Below are 19,420 nucleotides of genomic sequence, written 5' to 3'. Positions count from 1 at the left end.
ATCTGGGATACAGCATCAACACATCAAAGAATCGAAACAAAACAAAACAACCGTAAGATTTCCATAGTACTCTGAAGATAATGTAAATCACCCCCAAAAAAGGAAAATCAACATTGCTCCAACATGAAAACTCCTAAAAGCAACTGACACCAGCAGACAGCAAGAAAAGAATTTTATTTTTATTAGACATGTAGGGGAGAGGGGAGAGTTGAACATGGGAGATCCAGGTTCAAAATATATTCAACAGCCAGCAAGATGAGACTTGAAGCAATTAAAAAGAAGGAAATTTAACGAATGTAAATTAGATGATGCACTCACACTATCACTACCAGTTCCAAGGATTATCATATGGCAATCTGCTTCTACATCCCACCAAAACCAACCTCCAACATTCTCTAATAATCATACAAAAACACGCCACAATGTCATGCAGCATATCCAATTTCACTACCTTCGACAATCCATATCCACAGACATGCAAACTAGTGCACGTTGCAGCTCAACCCCCATAGCATTAAACCACAGACTAAAAAAAGAATGGGGTTCATCACTACAAACCCAAATCAACAATTCTCAAACTCATTTGCAAGTTCCATAACAATCAAATTGTAAAAGCGGAAATGGCCTGTTCACTATATTAAAACTAGGTATGGCCAAAGCAGATCCTTGTATAGCTCAAAAACCAAACACTCCCCAACATAATAAAAACAACCCACCAAATGTATACAACCATTTACTCGAGCTAAACACATTAAAGAATCAACTGCACATAAGCAGCACTAAAATTCCAGTGGAGAACAATTAAATTTAAAACTTCACAATTCACTTTAAAATGGAAACAAAACCCACTAACATACCAAACTCAAAAGCCATAAAACCACATGTAGAACAGAAGCATTGCCGACACTGTGAAGAAGAGTAACATGTAGAAACAATATATTGCAAAACATTCAACACATGAGAATATGATGCTTATAATCAACTAGCCATGAAGATTAAATTATCCTGACAACAAAATTAAGAACTTAGTCTATGAAGAGAAACCCCTTCACAAACCAACATTAACAAAAACCCATTAACATTCTACTTCTCAAATCTCAATATATAAACCTCAAAACATTCTTCAAAATCACATAAGCATAGAGCATAAATATCCAACTCAACGGTAACTCTTCTGGAACCTGGCACGAGCACCACGACCACCGAACTTCTTAGGCTCACAGCGCCTAGGATCAGCTACAAGCAAAGTCCTATCGTACCTGACCAAAATGTCTTTGATCTCCTTTTTGCTCTGCTCGTCCACGTACTTCTGATAGAAGGCGACGAGAGCTTTAGCTATGCTCTGGCGGATGGCATAGATCTGGGAGGTGTGCCCACCGCCCTTGACGCGAATACGCATGTCGACTCCCGCAAAACGATGTCGTCCAAGGAGGAGGATGGGCTCGTACGCCTTGAAACGGAGGATCTCGGGCTCAACCAGCTCGATTGGGCAACCATTGATCTTGATTAGGCCTCTCCCACGCTTGCAGTAGGTGACGGCCACAGCGGTCTTCTTGCGGCCGAAGCATTGGACGGACTCGATTGGTGCCGCTGGCGCTGCCATTGTTAAGAGGAAACTGAGAGATAAGAAAGAAAATTGAATGAAGTGAGCTAGGTTTATATATTGGGGTATTAGGGTTGTTGGCCTGTGATGGGAAGCCGTTAGAATTTCTAATTATTACGAAGCTGCCACAAATAAAACGTTGCGTTTAGGAAGTACTAGTTTTTTTTTTTTTTTTAGCACGTTAATTATACCCATTATTAATATTTGTAATTTAATTTTATTTGTATATAATTTTTTAATAATTTTAAATATATTGTATCAGATTAATATTCGTCCATTAAATATAAAAATTTTTAAAATTATAGTATTTTAAAATATTAAATTTTATAAAATTTTATAAAATTTTATAATAAAAATTGAAAACAATTTTTACTTAAAACCTATATCTTATAATAATGAAAATGACAATTTTATCTCTACTCATTTTTAATTATTCTCTTTATAATTTATAGATAAATATTAAATATTAAATTCCATTATTTAAATTAAAATAATAATATTAATGTTAATTTAATTAATTTATAAATAAAAATATTAATTAAATTATATTTTATGAAAATTATCTGTTATAATTAAATTTAATTATTAATATGTAATATATAAATAAATATATTAATAATAACAATCTAATCTCAATTTAGAGGAGTTATTAAACTAAAATAAAAATTCTAATATGATTATAGTTCTATCCCAATTTAATATGTATGATTTATTTAAATATTTTTTGTCACCATTGTATAATATTAAATTTTAAAATTTTAAATTATAATTATATTATAATTATAACTATAGCTATACAATTATGATTTTACATATTAATATCTTGTAATTAATAATTTTAATATAATTTTTAATTTGAGTAAATAAATACGATAATAATAATTATAAATAATTAATATTAAATAATAAATAAAATATTAATCATTATGAATAATTGAATAATCTTTGTAATAATTAACAATATAAAGAAATTTAGTTAAAATGTGTTAAAAAAGAAATTTAATAAAATATTAATTTATTAAATAATCATTTGCTAGTAAAAAGAACATGACACATAGTAAATTAAAGTTTATATTTAGTTATACGCGTGTGTTGTTGTAACTAGAATTTGAACACTCACGATTTTTCTAATTATATATATATATATATATATTAGAATTAAAATTATTTAAAAATATTAATAAAAAATAATAATAACCAATTAAAATTAATCATTCATTGTAATAATATTAAATTACTAGAGATATTTTAACTAATTCTAATGTTTTCTTCTTTCATACATTTATATATATTATATATATATATATAGATATATAATTATAATCGTAAGACCAAACACTTATCATTATGTCAAAAATTTAAGCTATTAATATATGTAAATTTAACTTTTTATAGTGTAATAAATCTACTATAAAGGATTTAGGCAAAATATTGATTATTAAGTTACCTTCACTTAGTGTCAATAATAATTTATAACTATTTTTTGTCTCTATATTTAAAATTATTGGAAACATAAATTTCTGTTCCAAGTGAAATTATAAAATTTTTAATATAATATTGAATTCAAATGCGTCTAAACTTCATAAATATTCAAATAGAATCTAATTTACTTTCCACCTCAGTGAAATTTCAAGCAATGCAGTAAATTAAATATTTAAATAGCAGGCTCTTTTACCATCACGAGCACGATTGCAGCTAAATAAGTGATTTGCACATTTGAGAGTTGATAGTGATATTTTGCTTTTTGTTATTAAAAAAAAAAGTTTCAATTTAGTGACATTTAAAATTTTAATAAAAATAAATATAAATAAAATAATTTTGAAAAATGGAAACAACAATTAGTAGTGAAACATCGTTGAGGTAATATATAATTATGATCTTGCGAGACATTTAAGCTTTTAAAATTTCCAGCAGAGGGAAATTGGAAATAATTTGTGATGGGATTATTATTGAAATCACCAATGCATTTCGTTGTAGTTAAATGCCCTAAAAACATCTTTTAAATTGTTAGGGCGTTATATGTAACCCTAGGAACATCTTTTTTATTTGTTGGTTGGAAAGGAATGTGCTTGGCAAACTCTTCTAAACAACAATCTCTACAGTTCTTGCACAAGCACCAAAATAACGAAAGAAAATATACACTTCAATTATAAGAGAAATTACAATTTGAGATAGCAAACCTGCAGACCCAATTTTGCAATATCACTCTATACATGAAGCAGTCTCACTTGTTGTACAATTGGGAGCTTAGAAATATAAAAGCACATGACTATTGTAATCAAGTTTTGTCCACAATCCCTCAATGACGAGAGCTTATCTATTAGGATGTGCATTTAAATGAAAATCATCTAAGAAAACATTAATTCACTTTCATTTCAAATTCAATTTCACAAATGTAAAGATAAGATTTACTTGTGCTAACTACTATTCCTCACCACTCACCATCCCTCTCCCCAAAGGAACATCACCATTGCTACAACATGAAAACTATTAAAAGCAACTTACACCAGCAGATAGCAAAAGAAGATAATTTATTTTTTTTAAAACTATTATTACATGTGTAGGAGGGAGGGAGGGGGGAGTTGATCCGGGGTCTCCAAGGTTAACACACTACCACAGAGCTATATCCACTTAAATAAAATAAAATAACATAAAATTAAAAAAAAAAAAACCCACTGCTGCAGCAAGAGAAGAATTGAAACAATCAAACAGAAGGGAAATTTAGCGAACCTAAATTAAAAGATAAGCTCACACTATCACTACCGGTTCCAAGGATTATAATATGGCAATCAGCTTCTACTTCCCACCAAAACCAATCCCCAACATTCTCTAATAATCATCATACAAACACGCTCCACAATTTCATGCAGCATATCCAATTTTTACTACCTTTGACAATCCATATCTATAGATATGCAAACTAGCGTGTTGACGCTAAACCCCCAAAGCATTTAGACCACAGACTAGAAAGAGTGGGGTTCCATAATGACAAAATCCAAATCAACAATTCTCAAACTCATTACAAGTTCCATAACACATATTCGAGACATTCTGCATGACTGAAGTGTAGAAAGCCAGAAAAAGGCAATCAAATGCGTCAGGTACTTGTGATCCACAGAAGCAAAACAATCCTCTATAAGAAACAAACTAGCGTAACAAAAATGAGTAAAAGAGCACCCATAATCCCTATCAAAGTGTGAAAGTGTAAATGGCTCGTTCACTATATTAAAGCAAGGTATGACCAAACCAGATCCCTGCAGCTCAAAAACCAAACACTTCCCAACATAATAATAACAATCCACCAAATATACACAACCAGTTACTCAAGCTTTAACACATTAAAGAACCAACTGAGCATAAAGTAGCACAAAGATTCCAATGGAAAACAATTAAATTTAAAACATCAAAGTTAACTTGAAAATAGAAAACAAAACCCACTAATATACAGGAATCAAAAGTCAGAAAACCACAAGTAGAACAGAAGAATTGCCTTTGATCAAGGCCAATGTGGAGAAGAGTAACATGCACAAACAGTATCTTGCAAAACATTCAACAAGTGAATATAATACGTTTAATCAACTAGCTATGAAGATTAAATTTTCCTGAAAACAAAATTAAGAACTTGGTCAATAAAGAGAAACCCCTTCACAGACCAACATTAACAAAAACCCATTAACAATTTAGTTCTAAAATCATCCTTCAAAATCACAGAAGCACAGAAAATAAAAATCCAACTCAACGGTAACTCTTCTGGAACCTGGCACGAGCACCACGACCACCGAACTTCTTAGGCTCACAGCGCCTAGGATCAGCCACAAGCAGGGTCCTATCATACCTGACCAAAATGTCTTTGATCTCCTTTTTGCTCTGCTCGTCCACGTACTTCTGATAGAAGGCTACGAGAGCTTTAGCGATGCTCTGGCGGATGGCGTAGATCTGGGAGGTGTGCCCACCGCCCTTGACGCGAATGCGCATGTCAACGCCGGCGAAACGGTGTCGTCCAAGGAGGAGGATGGGCTCGTAAGCCTTGAAGCGAAGGATCTCGGGCTCCACCAGCTCGATTGGGCAGCCGTTGATCTTGATTAGTCCTCTCCCACGCTTGCAGTAGGTGACGGCCGCGGCGGTCTTCTTACGGCCGAAGCACTGGACAGACTCGATTGGTGCCGCTTGCGCTGCCATTGTTAGGGCTTGTGAGAAGAAGAGGAAACTGAACGATACTAGAGAAAATCAATAAAGAATGAGTGATATAGGTTTATATTGTGGGGGCATTAGGGTTTTTGGCGTGTAATAAGACTCGTGGGAAAACCATTTGAATTTACGAAGTTGCCACGTTGCGTCTAGGAATAAGTGAAATTATAAAATTTTAATATAATATTGAACTCAAATATGTCTAAACTTCATTGATATTCAAGTAGAGTCCAATTTACTTTCTACCACTTACCATAAATTAAATATTTAATACCTTAGACTCTTTATTTTATGAAAATTATTTTATATATAAAAAATATTTTAGTAAAAAAATATAAATTTTAATTGAATGACATTTACTTTCATGTTTTATTTTTTATTATTAAAATTAATTAAAAAATAATAAATTTTAATTGAATGGTATTAAAATTATTTTTAAAATTATAAATTAAAATGGTAAAAAAATTAATATATTAAAAAATGGAAACAATTAGTAGTGGAATGTAATTAAGGGTATATTAGATTACAATTGAAAAAATTATTTTTTTAAATATATTAATGAGAGAATATTAAAAAATATTTAAAATTAAATTTTATAAATTTTAATTATAAAAATATTAAAATAATAAAATAATTTTTTAAATTATTTTTTTAATAATATTTTTATTTAAAAAAATAATTTACTGTACTAAGATTACCAAACCAATCAGTATCATCAATCAAAATATCCACAGAGAGGGTAACCAGATAACCCATAGAATGTCACCTTTTAAATATCGAAAAACATGAAAAATAATTGCAAATTTAGTGGTTCAACGAGCAGTCATAAACTAAGTGAATAAGATATAATACTAAACAAAATTATACTCAAAATTGGGAATTAGGATTTGATTGAATAGTTTTAATTTCAATTTAATTTCAGTTTAATTTAATCTATTTTGATCCGATTTATTTAATTCAATAAAATTTAAAATTTTTTAAAATTTTTTATTTTTTAAAAGTAAAAATTTCATTTTTCAAATTTTAATCAAATTTAAATTAATTTTTTTATTTATTTTAGACACATTTCAAATTCAATTTCAATTATATCTTTTATTTAAAATCTAATAATAATTAATTAAAAAAATAAAATTTTCTATACGATTCCATTAATTTTTTTCTAAAAAAATAAATGATTTGCTTAAAGCTAGGAATAAGTTACACATGTTCTTGACCCCACAACAAGAAATTTTACCACGCCAGCCATTGAAATTTTCTACCTTATGCTTCCCACTAAAGAACTGGACAATAAAAGTCACCCAATTACAGTATTCTATGGTTCAGAGATATTATTACTATAAGCGGTTAAGATTATTAGAAAAGCATAAAATGTTGAAGTTAATGGTTTACGCTGACCAAGTTTGAGAGAAATAACTAGTAGAGAGTGAGGGAAAAATTACTTTTCTAGTAAGATTCAGCACAACAAATACAACTGTTGCATCTGATTGAAAACTGAATGGAGCGATGGACTTGTCAACAACAAAATGGAAAATGGGGAAAAATTTTTAATGAACATTGATACATATCAAAATCAACCACATGTAAGCGCAACTCTATATATCTACAAACCTATAACACTTCTACAAAAGCTAATATGGCATGGATGTGAGGTTGAGAAATGCTCCACCTGGAGTGAGATGAAAAGCTACTCCCATCCAACAAGAATGCATGAATTATCAATTGGGTATCAAACCTTTTTATCTAATATCTATAGGATGAGCCTGATGGTGGCGGTGCTGGTGGCATCCGAGTGGGTGTGCGGCGGCTGCTGTTTGTGCCTGAGCTTGCATCACCATTTTGAGGTGGATCACTGTTCCGTCTACTGTGAGACCTCAATGGGTCAGCACGGCCATTAGCTGCAGCATCAAATGCAGTCCTCCAGTCCTCCCCCCCTGCACGTCCGCTTTTTCTTGGACTACTTTCTGTGCAAATTTAACATTCCAAAAGTACATGTAAGTAATTGGGAAATGACAATCATAGATTTTCAAGACAGATTTGATTTTTGTTAGTCTAGCACAAGTGATTTATGGTTAGCCATAACTGTTATGAAATGGAAAATTCCAAACAACAGGAATTACTCGTAAATATTTTAGGAGTTGAAGCAGTTTATAACAAATCCAGTTTTTGTCTTAGAATATCAGTCCTCAAACAAACTGTTAAAACGATAAAAAGTCATTGCTCTCACATGTGCTATGCCTCAATAATACAACACTAAGAACCTGCAATTGGCAAAAAGATTGGCATAATCAACCCAAAACACTAAGGTCAAAATCCTTGAGAACTCAAATATCACCAATTTTGGCAAAAGAATTTTTAAAAAAATAAAAAGCACCCTAAACTAAGTTCCAACTACCACTGTCAACATGTAAAACACATATTTTACTTGGGCAATAAAAATAAAAACATCAACTAAAGAAACTGATCCTGATAATTATTTTCCTGTGAATTGCATTACTGAAGACCAAAATAAAAGCAAATCCGCACATGCTAGACAACTGTGTCAGTGCACGTGTCACACAACACAGCAAACAAAAAATGTTAATTGGAATGCTCATCACAACCACCATTACCAGCACCACCATCATTGGACCAGCTGGATGCAGCTGCTGCTCGATTGTCATGGATGCTTAGTTGCCGTACTAGTTTTGAAAGAAGAGAAGACTGCTTCTGATAACGCTCTCTCTTACGCTTTACATTCTGGTCCTCCTGGAGCAGTTCTTCAATCCTTGCACTGCTTTGTGCACTACCACCACCAAAGCAAAAGCACGAAGTATTAATAACAATTCAGAAACCAAAAAAGAAATCTAGAAACAAAAGTTTCAACTATACTTGAGGCCTAAGATTTTGTTAAGCACAACATGCATGCACATAGGCCAACTTCCATCAGAAAAAGCATACCAAAAATATTATTGACAGAACAACAAAATCAATTGTTTGCATTTAACATTCAGTAGAAGAAGATATTGCACATCCACAAGTCAAAGGAGGAAAAAAAAAAGCTACCAACCTAATGGAACTATAAAGCTGATTAAGCATGTCTTCCCTAGCTTTCTCTACTTGGCAAAGAACAACTGCCTGCTCAACCATAAAAAAAGCCTATGAATTAGAAAACACAAATATATAATAGAGCTAAATGCTGCGAAGGCAGTTATTATTGGCAAAAGGAACTACTTTTGGGACATTGGCAGCAAGGCTGTTGAGAACAGCTTCAACATAACCACGCACTTCTTGAGACATCCACCGGAGCTCTTCTTCAGGGTCTGCTGGCCTTCTAGTCATTGTATCCTACAAATTTGAGCAAGAAAATAGCAAGATAAATGTTCAACAGATTTCCTTCTTGAAAAGCTATCATTTTGTCTCTTAAAAATTAAGTCTAACTGGGTAAGTAGGAAGTCCCAACTTACAGCAGACGGATAAAGTGAACCTATCTACTTATGCTATCCAATTAAGTAAAAATATGGACAACAGAAATCAATGTGTAACAATGAGTAACTCACAAGAGAACCTTCAGAATGACTTTGACGCATGGTAAGGCCAGATTCGCCAGTAACTTGACCTCCTTTAGACTGGATGACATTTCTGAGCTTGTTTAGCCACTCAACCTTGTCAGCCACACTCTCGGCTTTTAACACAACAGCACTGTGTGCTGCAAAAAGAAGAAGGATAATCAATTGGCACAGGGAGTAAGGAAGCAGCACCATGTAAACAAGATAGAGACGCAAAGCCAAAGATAAACAATAATACCTTTCAAGACAGTCTTATATGGAACTCTACTAGTTATCTTAAAAACAAGATTGGCTCCTTTTTCAGAACTTGGTCCATTTGCCTTTTTATCCTTGGAACTTTTTGATGAGGTTTCTTCTTCGTCAGAAACTTCCTCAATATTGCATTCCTGATAGTTCATCCAAAGATTAGCATGCAGACAATTACAATATGAGCAGTTTGAACTCAGTAACTGTAGAAAACAATAGGGCAGGAGTAATGTAATAACTCATTATCAAACATGCATTTAGATCACCAGAAAAAAAGGTCAGTTCTAAACATGTACCAAAAAATCCTATAACCAACAGGAGTTAAATCAAGGCACTTCAAAATTTAAAAAGCAACTTCTAAATTCTAATAAATATAAATCAATTCAAAATTAAAAATAATTTATCATATGTATGAATCTACACCATATCTGTTGACATCATGTACCAAGTTTTAAAAACCCATTACAATGTCATGGAGAGGACGTTTGTCAGTCCTTGCCACTTTTAACCATAAATCTAAGAATGCTAAAGTAACCAACTGACAAGTAATCCAAGTTTCACATTAAGTTATTGCAATCGAAGGGTAGTTATTTATTTCTTTATTTTGTCATTGAGATTCTTACCTCCAAAGTAATGACACCACGGAAATGTCTTTCTTCCTGCTTTTTGGTGTAACCAAGCTGCAACACAATTTAAAATATTATAAGATATGCCAATCAAGAAACAGGTTTGAGTGAAACAATGGCAGTTATGTAAACAAGTATATTCAGAGACCTAATAAGAGGGCAATAAATTTTTCCTTCTAATTTCAGACCCCTTTTTCAGATAGGTCACAATTTTAAAAAAGGCAATAAAATGCAACTTTCAACATTCAAAATGTTCAAATGATAAGATTTCTGAATCAGAGATGTCATATTTGCTTTTCCATTTTCAAATATTTAGGCACCATATTAAATTTAAGTGAAACACTCCATAGTAATCCTAAATCAGAAAAAATGCCGTGAATGTGTGATGTTGTAAGTTATAACATCGCAAGAGCCAGGAAAGTAAAGGTAGATTCCACATTAGCAAAGAATCATCAACAGTAATGACCAGAAAAGATAAACAATCATGTACTTTCACTTCAAGTTAGCCAAAAACCTATATGCTAACAAACCTTGCCACTTTTTTCATTCAATACAAACCACCGCCTACTCCAACCATTTGTTTTTCCACTTTTCTTCAATAAAAATCCTGCAGACACAGACTAAAATCAATTATAAGCAGTTAAATTGCATAAAACATTAAGTTGTCAAAAGCGCATTCACATTCATAAAGAAATTTTACATTTTGAGAGGGAAAAGACAAGATATTAATAAAAGACATTTCCACAGGGGCTCCAGTCATCCAATACCAATTAACAAAATGCACTAAAAAAAAAGAATGTAAACAACAGTTACAAACACAGTACTTGCCATCTCTCCTAAAAAGGGAGAAATAAAAGAAAGCAAGAAACAAGGAAGACAGCCAAATTTTTAATTAACTATCCCACAGTCCAGTCCGGTTCAAATTGGAAATTAAAAAAATAAAGAAAAAGAGCAACTCAATAAAATAATAATAAAAAAAGCTACTCCTTTAATGGGTTCAAGTATTGTACATTATACAAGCCCAAGCAAATATCTTCTTAGTGGTTAAAAGCTTCTTTTATAAGCACAATTTTTTTACACTTATTCACTTTCGATGTAGGATAATGAAAATTTATGTTCAAAGCTATCTTTCTCCTCTCATAAATAGACATAACTTGCACCACATTGAAAGTTTATAAGACTTGAAGAGCCAACTCTTCCTTATAAATGTAGTTACTCGCAAGTTGTATATTTATCCCACATTGAAAGCAAAAAATAATTGAGGAGCAATCTACTCTTACAAATATTCTTTGTACTTTTTCATTCAATACAATTAAGGATTTTATTCAAAATTTTGAATTTCCCAATATGATATTTGCTTTGTCATTCAATCCAATTAAGGATTGTCTTTAAACTTTTGAAAACTTGCTCAATGAAATATTTTTCTATGAAAAAATTGTCTTTGCATCTGGGTTGGCCAAAAACCAGGTTGGACATGGGACCGGACTAGAACCAGTAAGAGCCGACACAATCCTGGTTCCGTTTGATCTCTGACGCACAACCAATGGTTCCAAGACTTTTGGGCCCAGCCACACCCATGGCCAGATCTACACCAACACAAGAACATGAAAACAGAAATGGAGACGGAACTCATTAATAACCAAAAAAAAAAAGCAACCAAATTATATGCATGTATTTTTGCACCAGTTTCAGAGCAAATGAAGCATGTCATACATTTTCAGTGTCCAACTAGGAAACAGCTTCAATATTATTTAGATGCTAATATTTAGAAAGTTTGTGCACACACCTGCTGTTATCTCACCGCCAGGCCCAGCTGTTTTCAAGGCTGGTCCCTCTTGTGAATCTTTATCAGATTTTTCCTTCATTGATTTCAAGCTTCCTCCAGACTGCTGGGCTCCTGTTTGAGGACTAGTTGCCTGAGAGAAGATGATGATTAGTTAATGAATAACACAAATAACATAAGATACTATGACCTCACACAATGAACTTAGTTTATAGAAAGTAAATAAATTCATACCCTATTTAATATGGATTGCTCTGCCTCGTTTGCCTTCTTGGAGGATTTGTTCTTTATCTCTTCCTCACGGCGCTGCCTATCCATTCTGGAAGAATTAAACATGAAAGGATCAGACATGCAAAACAGAAAACCACAAGAACTGCTACATGACAAACAGAACCACTCTTTATGAACCAAAATAATAAAACATTTCATTATAAAAATTAGAAAACACTATTAATACAGAACATAACTTATATGCATACATTTACCTATCTCGTACACAAGGCGGAAATAAAAACACTAAAAGGCCTTTGATTTTAATTTTAATACACTATCTTTTGTATATTCTTCTCAAAAAGTTATACAGGAAATAGTCTGCAGACAAGAAAGTATGGGGATGGCAACAAAATGTATATTCAAGGTAATATAAACGGCAAAAAACTCTGCATGTAATTCCTCCTCGTTAGAGCTTTTAAACCAAATGTATTCCTGTAAATGTTTTAGGAGCTTACATCGTTAACCAATGATAAAAATGAGTTCCATCTTCTGACTTTTAGAGATGTTCTCAAGTTGCCAAATCAGTAGCACTAAAATATACTCCTTCTATCCCACAAAGATAAGCTTATTTTGCTTTTTAATATGTCCCAAATTATAAGCCACTTGCTATTTTGAAATAGCAGTTCATTTATTTATTTCCTAATATGGCCCTATTTAATGGGCATTGAAAAAAAGTAAAATTCATTAGTTCTAAGAATAATTAGTAACATGAGCTATTTAATTTTTAATGGAGTAATATGAGTGGAAGGTATATTAAGAAAGTACTAAACAAAATGTATTGCTTTAACTATATTAACTATATTTTCTTAAACTATGTAAAAATAGAAGCCCATCTTTGTAGGAGAGTGGAAGCAGTATGGAAAAGATACAGCATTCGATCAATCCCTTATGCAACAGCTATAGAAACAATCAAACAAAATAAACTACTCAAAATTCACATTAAAGAGCCTGCCTATATTAAACAAAACATGAAAGTAAAATTACCAATTATAAACTAAATGAGATTTAACAGAAACTAAAAACAAAATTCCTTGCCAGAAGAGACATTTAGAAAAGTCTAAGCTGAACTTTAAGAGTAGCACATATTTTGTATTTTGCAAACACAAGTCCCACTTTATCAACATTTTCAATTAGGATCATACCGTCTCTGAACCAATCGGATAAAGTGTTGAGGTGGAACAAATGCACGCTCCATATCCACTAGGGCTACCACCATCTTTTTAGCTTCATTTTTAAACCCATCAAGTGCAGCACTTGCAATTGCCACAATCTAATTGAAAAATTAACTGAGATGAATAAATATAGACCAGCAAACACCCTATAAAAAGCATATAAGAATGCATGGCAGTAGTACCTCTCTCTTAAAGGGAGCATATCTTCCAAGACCAGGAGTTGCATTTGCTGCAGCAGATACTATATCCACCAGCACACGATGAACCTATTTTAGCATACATTCCAAATTTTGCTTAAAGAACCATTTGTATTATAGCAGGAAAAACAAGATGAAGATCCAAGCATTGCTTGTTCAGATTAGATGTACAGCAAACATGCCATGTAAATGATAATATAACAATGTCTTTCTATTAATGGTTAAAATGTCTTTTTTGATCAGAAACTGCCTAGAATTTGGACACTGGGGAATAACAACATAAAATGGGGAAATTCCATGATAAAAATAGTAAAAGTGACGTCAATAGTCTGATAGACCTAACACATGCTGTAATGACAAGGCAATGCAAAATAATGATCAACAATTTCAGAACGGATATCAACAATACTGAAGATTCTAGAGTGCTTTTTATCCACAAACTATCATGGATCCACCAGACATCTGCATTTTTCCAAATGATGTACAACTGTTAACTGTTAAGTGTTAGTAAGGGCGTTAAACAAGCAGCGCCAATGCCACTTACGGCAGAACACAATGAAAGTGTAAAATAGCCACATAAGCACACATATATCAAACTGGAATAAGAATTCCAAGTTCTCTTACCAATACTGAATTGAATTATTTGCTTGTTCAAATAGCTATATCTTGGTTTTAATCTATGAGAGTTGAAGAACCTATAGAAGAACACAAGCGTATAACTTCATAGCACATATAGAGAAATACCTCATCTACACATAGGCGTGCAGGCTCCTTTGCCAGCTCTAGAACACCTTTTATTAAGGACCTTAACCCTTTCTCTGGGGATATAAGATAAGGTTGATAACCATCCGCTTCAAGAACAATCTGAGGTCATGAAATGGACCACTATAAAAGCACATAAAGACATTATAGTGAAAGGCAGAATAAAAGATCAACCTAAAAGTCAAAGCATACCCTTTTGACATTGTTCATGTCAAAATGCCTATCTAAAGGGAGTTGCTTGATCCGATTTGGGAAATTTCCCTCAAAACTTGCAACAACCTTCCAGCCGTTACCCTGTGCAAATAAATGTGTTAAATAACCATAATGATCCTAAAACAGAATATCCCGAGAAACCTAACAACAAAGCAAGGAGAAAGCAGTCAATTTTCAAATGAAGTGTCCAAATCCAATTAAGTGGGTGGGAACTGAATGCTAAACCAGAAGCCAATAAATATGTACCTATGGGGTTATTTAAGATTCATAATTAAACAAATTGTCACCATCTATTAAATATTAATATAAAATCACACTTGCACCTAGGTTAACATGCAAATTGTCATTTCCAGTAAGCCATTAATTACATCCATCACTCTTCACCACTCCTCAAGTAACCTTGTTGATGTCACACATTAAGGAATTTCTGGCACATTATGAACTTTCAAGTACATTGAGTTTCATGTTAAACTACTACATCTAAAATGATTAAAAAAAAAAAAAAAAAAAAAAAAGCACACAAGTGAAGCAGCAACAGCATGCTATCAAACTTCAACGTTTCAGATTCCATTTTCTTGCATAAAATGTGCTAATAATTATCTTGCATGAAGAGAAAGTGGTGTCTTGTTACCAGTTTCTTCTTACAATTAAAAAAAAAATAATGACAAAAAGCTACTTTTAATAGAAACTACTCACTTCACCACCTGTAAGATGCTGGAGGAATTTGTCCTCATACTCACGGCAGAGTTCCAAAGCTAAAGCTCTTGTACCTTCAGAACTGCTAACCATTTGCTCACCAAGCCTTACAAGTTCATCTTGAACTATTTGAGACTTCCCCTGAAGCCTGCAGTTTAATTAACATAAGACAGCATTAGAAGTCAAATATAACACATGACAATCCCTGACCTAATCTAGTAATTATCTTGTAATACCCCATTACAATCCTCATATCCCACATCAGGGTAGCAATTCGGTGGGATATGAGGGTGGTAATGGGGTTTTACATATCTATTCACATGTAATATTCTAATCCAGTCCATATCTATCAGAGAAATCGTAATAATAAGCACACATAAATAAATGCAGCAAAGAGAAAGAATTGACAATAAGTTTTAAATGATTGTTCAAGAAAGGAAATAAGCTCATTTAAGCAAGGATCAAATGATAGTAGGAGAAAAGGTCAAGTACCCAGACAGAAGATTGGGAAGCCTAAGTTTCATACGATTACGAATCTGACCAGCAAGAGCTTCCACCAAAGCTAATCTCCCAAGCTTGCTTTGGGGGGCTCCAGTCAATATAGATTTTAGACTTTCACTCTCAGCACGCCAAGCTGTTTCTAAAGAATTCTCAGATGAAGCACCTCCAGACTGTGCTGAAGCGATGGAAACAGATTGGCCAATCAATGCAACCCATGGAATATCAGATGTTTTGGGAGGTCCCTGATTCAGGAGGAGTGCCTGAACAGCAGCAAGAGCTTTAGACTCTGTAGCTGCTTGATCGACTTTACTAATAACACCAATTGTTCTAGTACCTAAATAAAACACAGAATAACATACAAAAATTTAAAATATATATATATATGAGAAGTAAATCTAACACAAAACAAACTTAAAAACCAAAAATATGAAGAAAATAACTTCATAATTTTTTTTTTCAACGAAAACAAAAGAAGAGGACAGCTGAACTGTGAACCCACTCTCGGCATCATATTCCTTCGCGATTCTAAGGGCTCTAGAAGATGAAATTTCTGGTGCCTGAACAGCAGGAATTATAACTAGCAAAATAGCATCGTTGTGTTCAACACATTCACTGAGCTGAGACCATTAAAAAGAAATAAAGCTATTAGACAGGATTCCAGTAAAACACACACAAAAAGGGATTTTTTTTTTTTTTTCCTTTTTTTTCTCTGTGTGTGTGTGTGTGTTGGGAGGTGGGGGTGGAGGGTTGGGGGTGTGGAGCTTCACCAGACTGAAAATATTATCTTTAGAATCAAATAAAAACTTCAGCTAAAACATGTTAACAAAAAGTAGATAACATTACCAGTGAATCATCCACGATTCTTTGATCCAATCCCGGCAAGTCAGTCAATTTCAATGGCGGAGCTGAAGATTTTACCAGAAAAACATCATTCATAAAAGAAGCAAACTGGGGCATATATGCAATTTGTGCACTTATGTTTATGTCTACAAGTATCCCAATTCATGTTTATATTCTGGTAATTTTGCTAGTCAAGAAACACATCAAAACCCTCCTTACCCAATTTAGTAAACTTCATTTGCAATATCATACATATACATTTCATATTTGCAACCCAAAATGGTGTTAATTGAATTCATTTCTATAGAATTTAACATAGTAGGAAAAAATTGATAGCATTTCACTAATGAACTTCTTGATATCAAAGCTACAACTAAATGAGATAAAATAGCCTCCAACAAATTCTCTCCCAAGCCTATCAGCTCTCCTTAGTCTCTACCCTCTGTCCTGTTGGCTCTGTTTTATATGTTCAACTGAATTACAGATAATGCACATATGCAGACGAAGCATGAGAATTCATTTTCAAATGAACAAATCTTTTATTTATTTGCTTCAAAGTGTTTTATCCCAGTGGATTTTAGAGATCAGCTTTAATAATCCAATTCTTATCTCTTCACCAAATTCATCCTTTATCTAAACCAGCATGTGGTCATTACTGTGCACTATAAGCATTTGATCCAGATTAATCCATGGGGGCATAAATGTGCACTGGTCATCAAACCAAAAGCAGCAGGCCCTCATGTCGCACTATCATCAGTAAACCTCTAAAAAGCCTAAATCCTCTCATTATTGCTGAGTTCATGTGTGCTTTGACATTGAGATTTTAGCCCTATGTTTTTTCCATGTTATGACCTTTTTCCATGTTATGACCCAGGAAATAGCATTCAAGCCATCATTTCTATTATCAACACAAGCTAAAGTGTAAATGCCATAAAAACTAGCTGTTTGTCCATTGAAAAGAATCACAGTAATACTAACTAAATAACAGATCTTATTCATTTTGTAAGTATGGAATAAAAAGTCAAATAAGACAAGGGCCAACCTGTGCTAGTGCGCAGTTTCAGATATATTTCATCACGACTCCTGCCTGAGGAACCCTTGCTTAGCCTGTCCTGTAGAGAATGCCGAAGAGCACCTATGATTTGCCAATTTAAAAGACCAACGACAATCAGAGTCAGAGACATCAGAATACCAATTCACAGAGACATTAGTAAAGTTACAAGCATGCACAAGTGCCCTTCGCATACAATAACCATATAACATGAAGCTCCACTAAGGTAACAGCATGAAATCACAAGCAATTTTAAGTTGCCTTACTTGCAGAAACTTGCTGAGATTTATTATCAATTTGTAAAACGATTGACTTGTTGCTTAATGAACTATCTCTATTCAAATCAATGCTTATTGGGGCCCGAGTTGCACCATTTTCACCAGTTGGCTGCCATAAACAAATCAAAAAAAGAAAAATCATAGATCCATGAAGGACAATCAAATTATCACCAGAATGAAAATGCATAAAACTAAATTCAACTTACCAAAATAGGGTGTCCAATGAGACTATTCAATACAGCAGATTTACCAGCGCCCTGCTCAAGATATCCAAAGAAAAGAAAATTTTATTAAAGCATCTTACAGCATTGCCATCAAAACAGCCATAAAACACATCCTTTAAGGGAGTATGTTCTATCCTGAACAAAAACCATTCTCCATCACTCACATTCTAATACTGCAGAGACAGCATCCCTTACATGCAATTACTTTCATTCCAAGTGCATAGTCGTATAAAAATGATGAGCAAGCAAATACATCTACAAAATGAGACATTATGGATATTTAACCATCAACTGAAGCAATGCACCACTAATCCCATCTTCTCAAATATCAAATGACAAGGAGGCTTATATAAACACATATATTCATTTCCTTACATGTCTTCCTCAACAAATAGCAACTCCACAACTAATAAGAGACTAAAAAATCAATGTAGGATTACAAAAGAAATCTCATGAAATCAAAACCAAGTGTTACATTTCTAGATGTTTCTAATTCTGAATCTAAACACGCCCTTAAGATTCACAACTGTAGCTAGATGCATTACCTAATAGATCCAAAGATCTAGCAACATAACCACAGATACAAAATGTAGATTCATAACAAATACACAAATTACAGAAGAGGAAGAACTTACAACATTGCCAAGAGCGACGACATTTAGGAAAGTGGAGGATCGTCTGGAGGAGGAAGACGTCGTCGTTTCATCAATATCTTCATCTGCAAGCAACGAAGAGGCTTGCCTCATAGACTCCGATAGCTGTTGCAATTCTTCGATCGCTTCCATATTCAATATCTCAATCTAACTATCAATCTATACTTCTATGGATTTACAGATTCCAAACCAAAGAGGCACAAATTTTGCGTATGAAAATAGAGATCGAATTGAAGAGAAACCCTAAGTTTGGATCTGAAGAAGGAAGATTGAAATCAAAAAATTGAGAAATGAGAAGTAATTATGACGAACCCAAATGCAGTTGAAAAGATGCTTTATGTTGGCTTTTTTGGTTTTGGTTTGTGATGGAATAGTAGCTCTTTTTTAAAACCATAAATACTCCAATTTCATGTTTATTTATTTATTTTTATTCGAAATGAATAAATATCCAATTATGGACTACTTTTTTTTTTTAAATAAGTTAATTAAATATTATAAAATTTGTATATTTTATCTTAACTTCAAATAATATTTAATTTTATAAAATAATCACTTTTACACAAAATATA

General features: G+C 33.0%; 3 protein-coding genes across 3 annotated transcripts; all 3 read right to left on the bottom strand.

Annotated features, from left to right (window-relative positions):
* Nucleotides 1–966: 966 nt before the first annotated feature.
* On the bottom strand, nt 967–1,658 carry LOC110637806 (40S ribosomal protein S16). The gene has a single exon (XM_021788136.2). It carries the CDS (start codon nt 1,601–1,603, stop codon nt 1,160–1,162), a length of 444 nt encoding a protein of 147 aa, XP_021643828.1. The 5' UTR covers nt 1,604–1,658; the 3' UTR covers nt 967–1,159.
* Nucleotides 1,659–5,076: 3,418 nt separating this feature from the next.
* On the bottom strand, nt 5,077–5,856 carry LOC110637813 (40S ribosomal protein S16-like). The gene has a single exon (XM_021788143.2). The coding sequence runs from the start codon at nt 5,780–5,782 to the stop codon at nt 5,339–5,341; it is 444 nt and encodes a 147-aa protein (XP_021643835.2). The 5' UTR covers nt 5,783–5,856; the 3' UTR covers nt 5,077–5,338.
* Nucleotides 5,857–7,215: 1,359 nt separating this feature from the next.
* On the bottom strand, nt 7,216–19,223 carry LOC110637796 (dynamin-2A). Its single transcript, XM_021788126.2, has 22 exons — nt 18,834–19,223; nt 18,181–18,231; nt 17,963–18,083; nt 17,688–17,780; nt 16,649–16,710; nt 16,305–16,422; nt 15,797–16,139; nt 15,305–15,452; nt 14,588–14,689; nt 14,378–14,497; nt 13,619–13,702; nt 13,407–13,534; nt 12,226–12,310; nt 11,995–12,124; nt 10,739–10,815; nt 10,206–10,262; nt 9,575–9,722; nt 9,328–9,476; nt 9,002–9,115; nt 8,838–8,905; nt 8,401–8,573; nt 7,216–7,752 (listed from the first exon to the last, which is right to left on the bottom strand). Exons 1-22 carry the CDS (start codon nt 18,981–18,983, stop codon nt 7,532–7,534), a joined length of 2,742 nt encoding a protein of 913 aa, XP_021643818.2. The 5' UTR covers nt 18,984–19,223; the 3' UTR covers nt 7,216–7,531.
* Between the last annotated feature and the right edge of the window lie 197 nt (nt 19,224–19,420).

Source organism: Hevea brasiliensis, chromosome 14, assembly GCF_030052815.1.
Source record: "Hevea brasiliensis isolate MT/VB/25A 57/8 chromosome 14, ASM3005281v1, whole genome shotgun sequence".
Classification (NCBI taxonomy): Eukaryota; Viridiplantae; Streptophyta; class Magnoliopsida; order Malpighiales; family Euphorbiaceae; genus Hevea; species Hevea brasiliensis.
This window is presented reverse-complemented; position numbering and strand designations above follow the sequence as displayed.

What these genes read in the sequence shown, in the direction of transcription:
- LOC110637813 (XM_021788143.2), bottom strand. Translation starts at nt 5,782, where the DNA reads ATGGCAGCGCAAGCGGCACCAATCGAGTCTGTCCAGTGCTTCGGCCGT.
- LOC110637806 (XM_021788136.2), bottom strand. Translation starts at nt 1,603, where the DNA reads ATGGCAGCGCCAGCGGCACCAATCGAGTCCGTCCAATGCTTCGGCCGC.
- LOC110637796 (XM_021788126.2), bottom strand. Translation starts at nt 18,983, where the DNA reads ATGGAAGCGATCGAAGAATTGCAACAGCTATCGGAGTCTATGAGGCAA. An exon ending in TCGTCGCTCTTGGCAATGTT is followed by an intron (nt 18,232 to 18,833) that starts GTAAGTTCTTCC and finishes TATCTTGAGCAG; the next exon opens with GGCGCTGGTAAATCTGCTGT. An exon ending in TTGCTGCCAATGTCCCAAAA is followed by an intron (nt 8,906 to 9,001) that starts GTAGTTCCTTTT and finishes ATGGTTGAGCAG; the next exon opens with GCAGTTGTTCTTTGCCAAGT.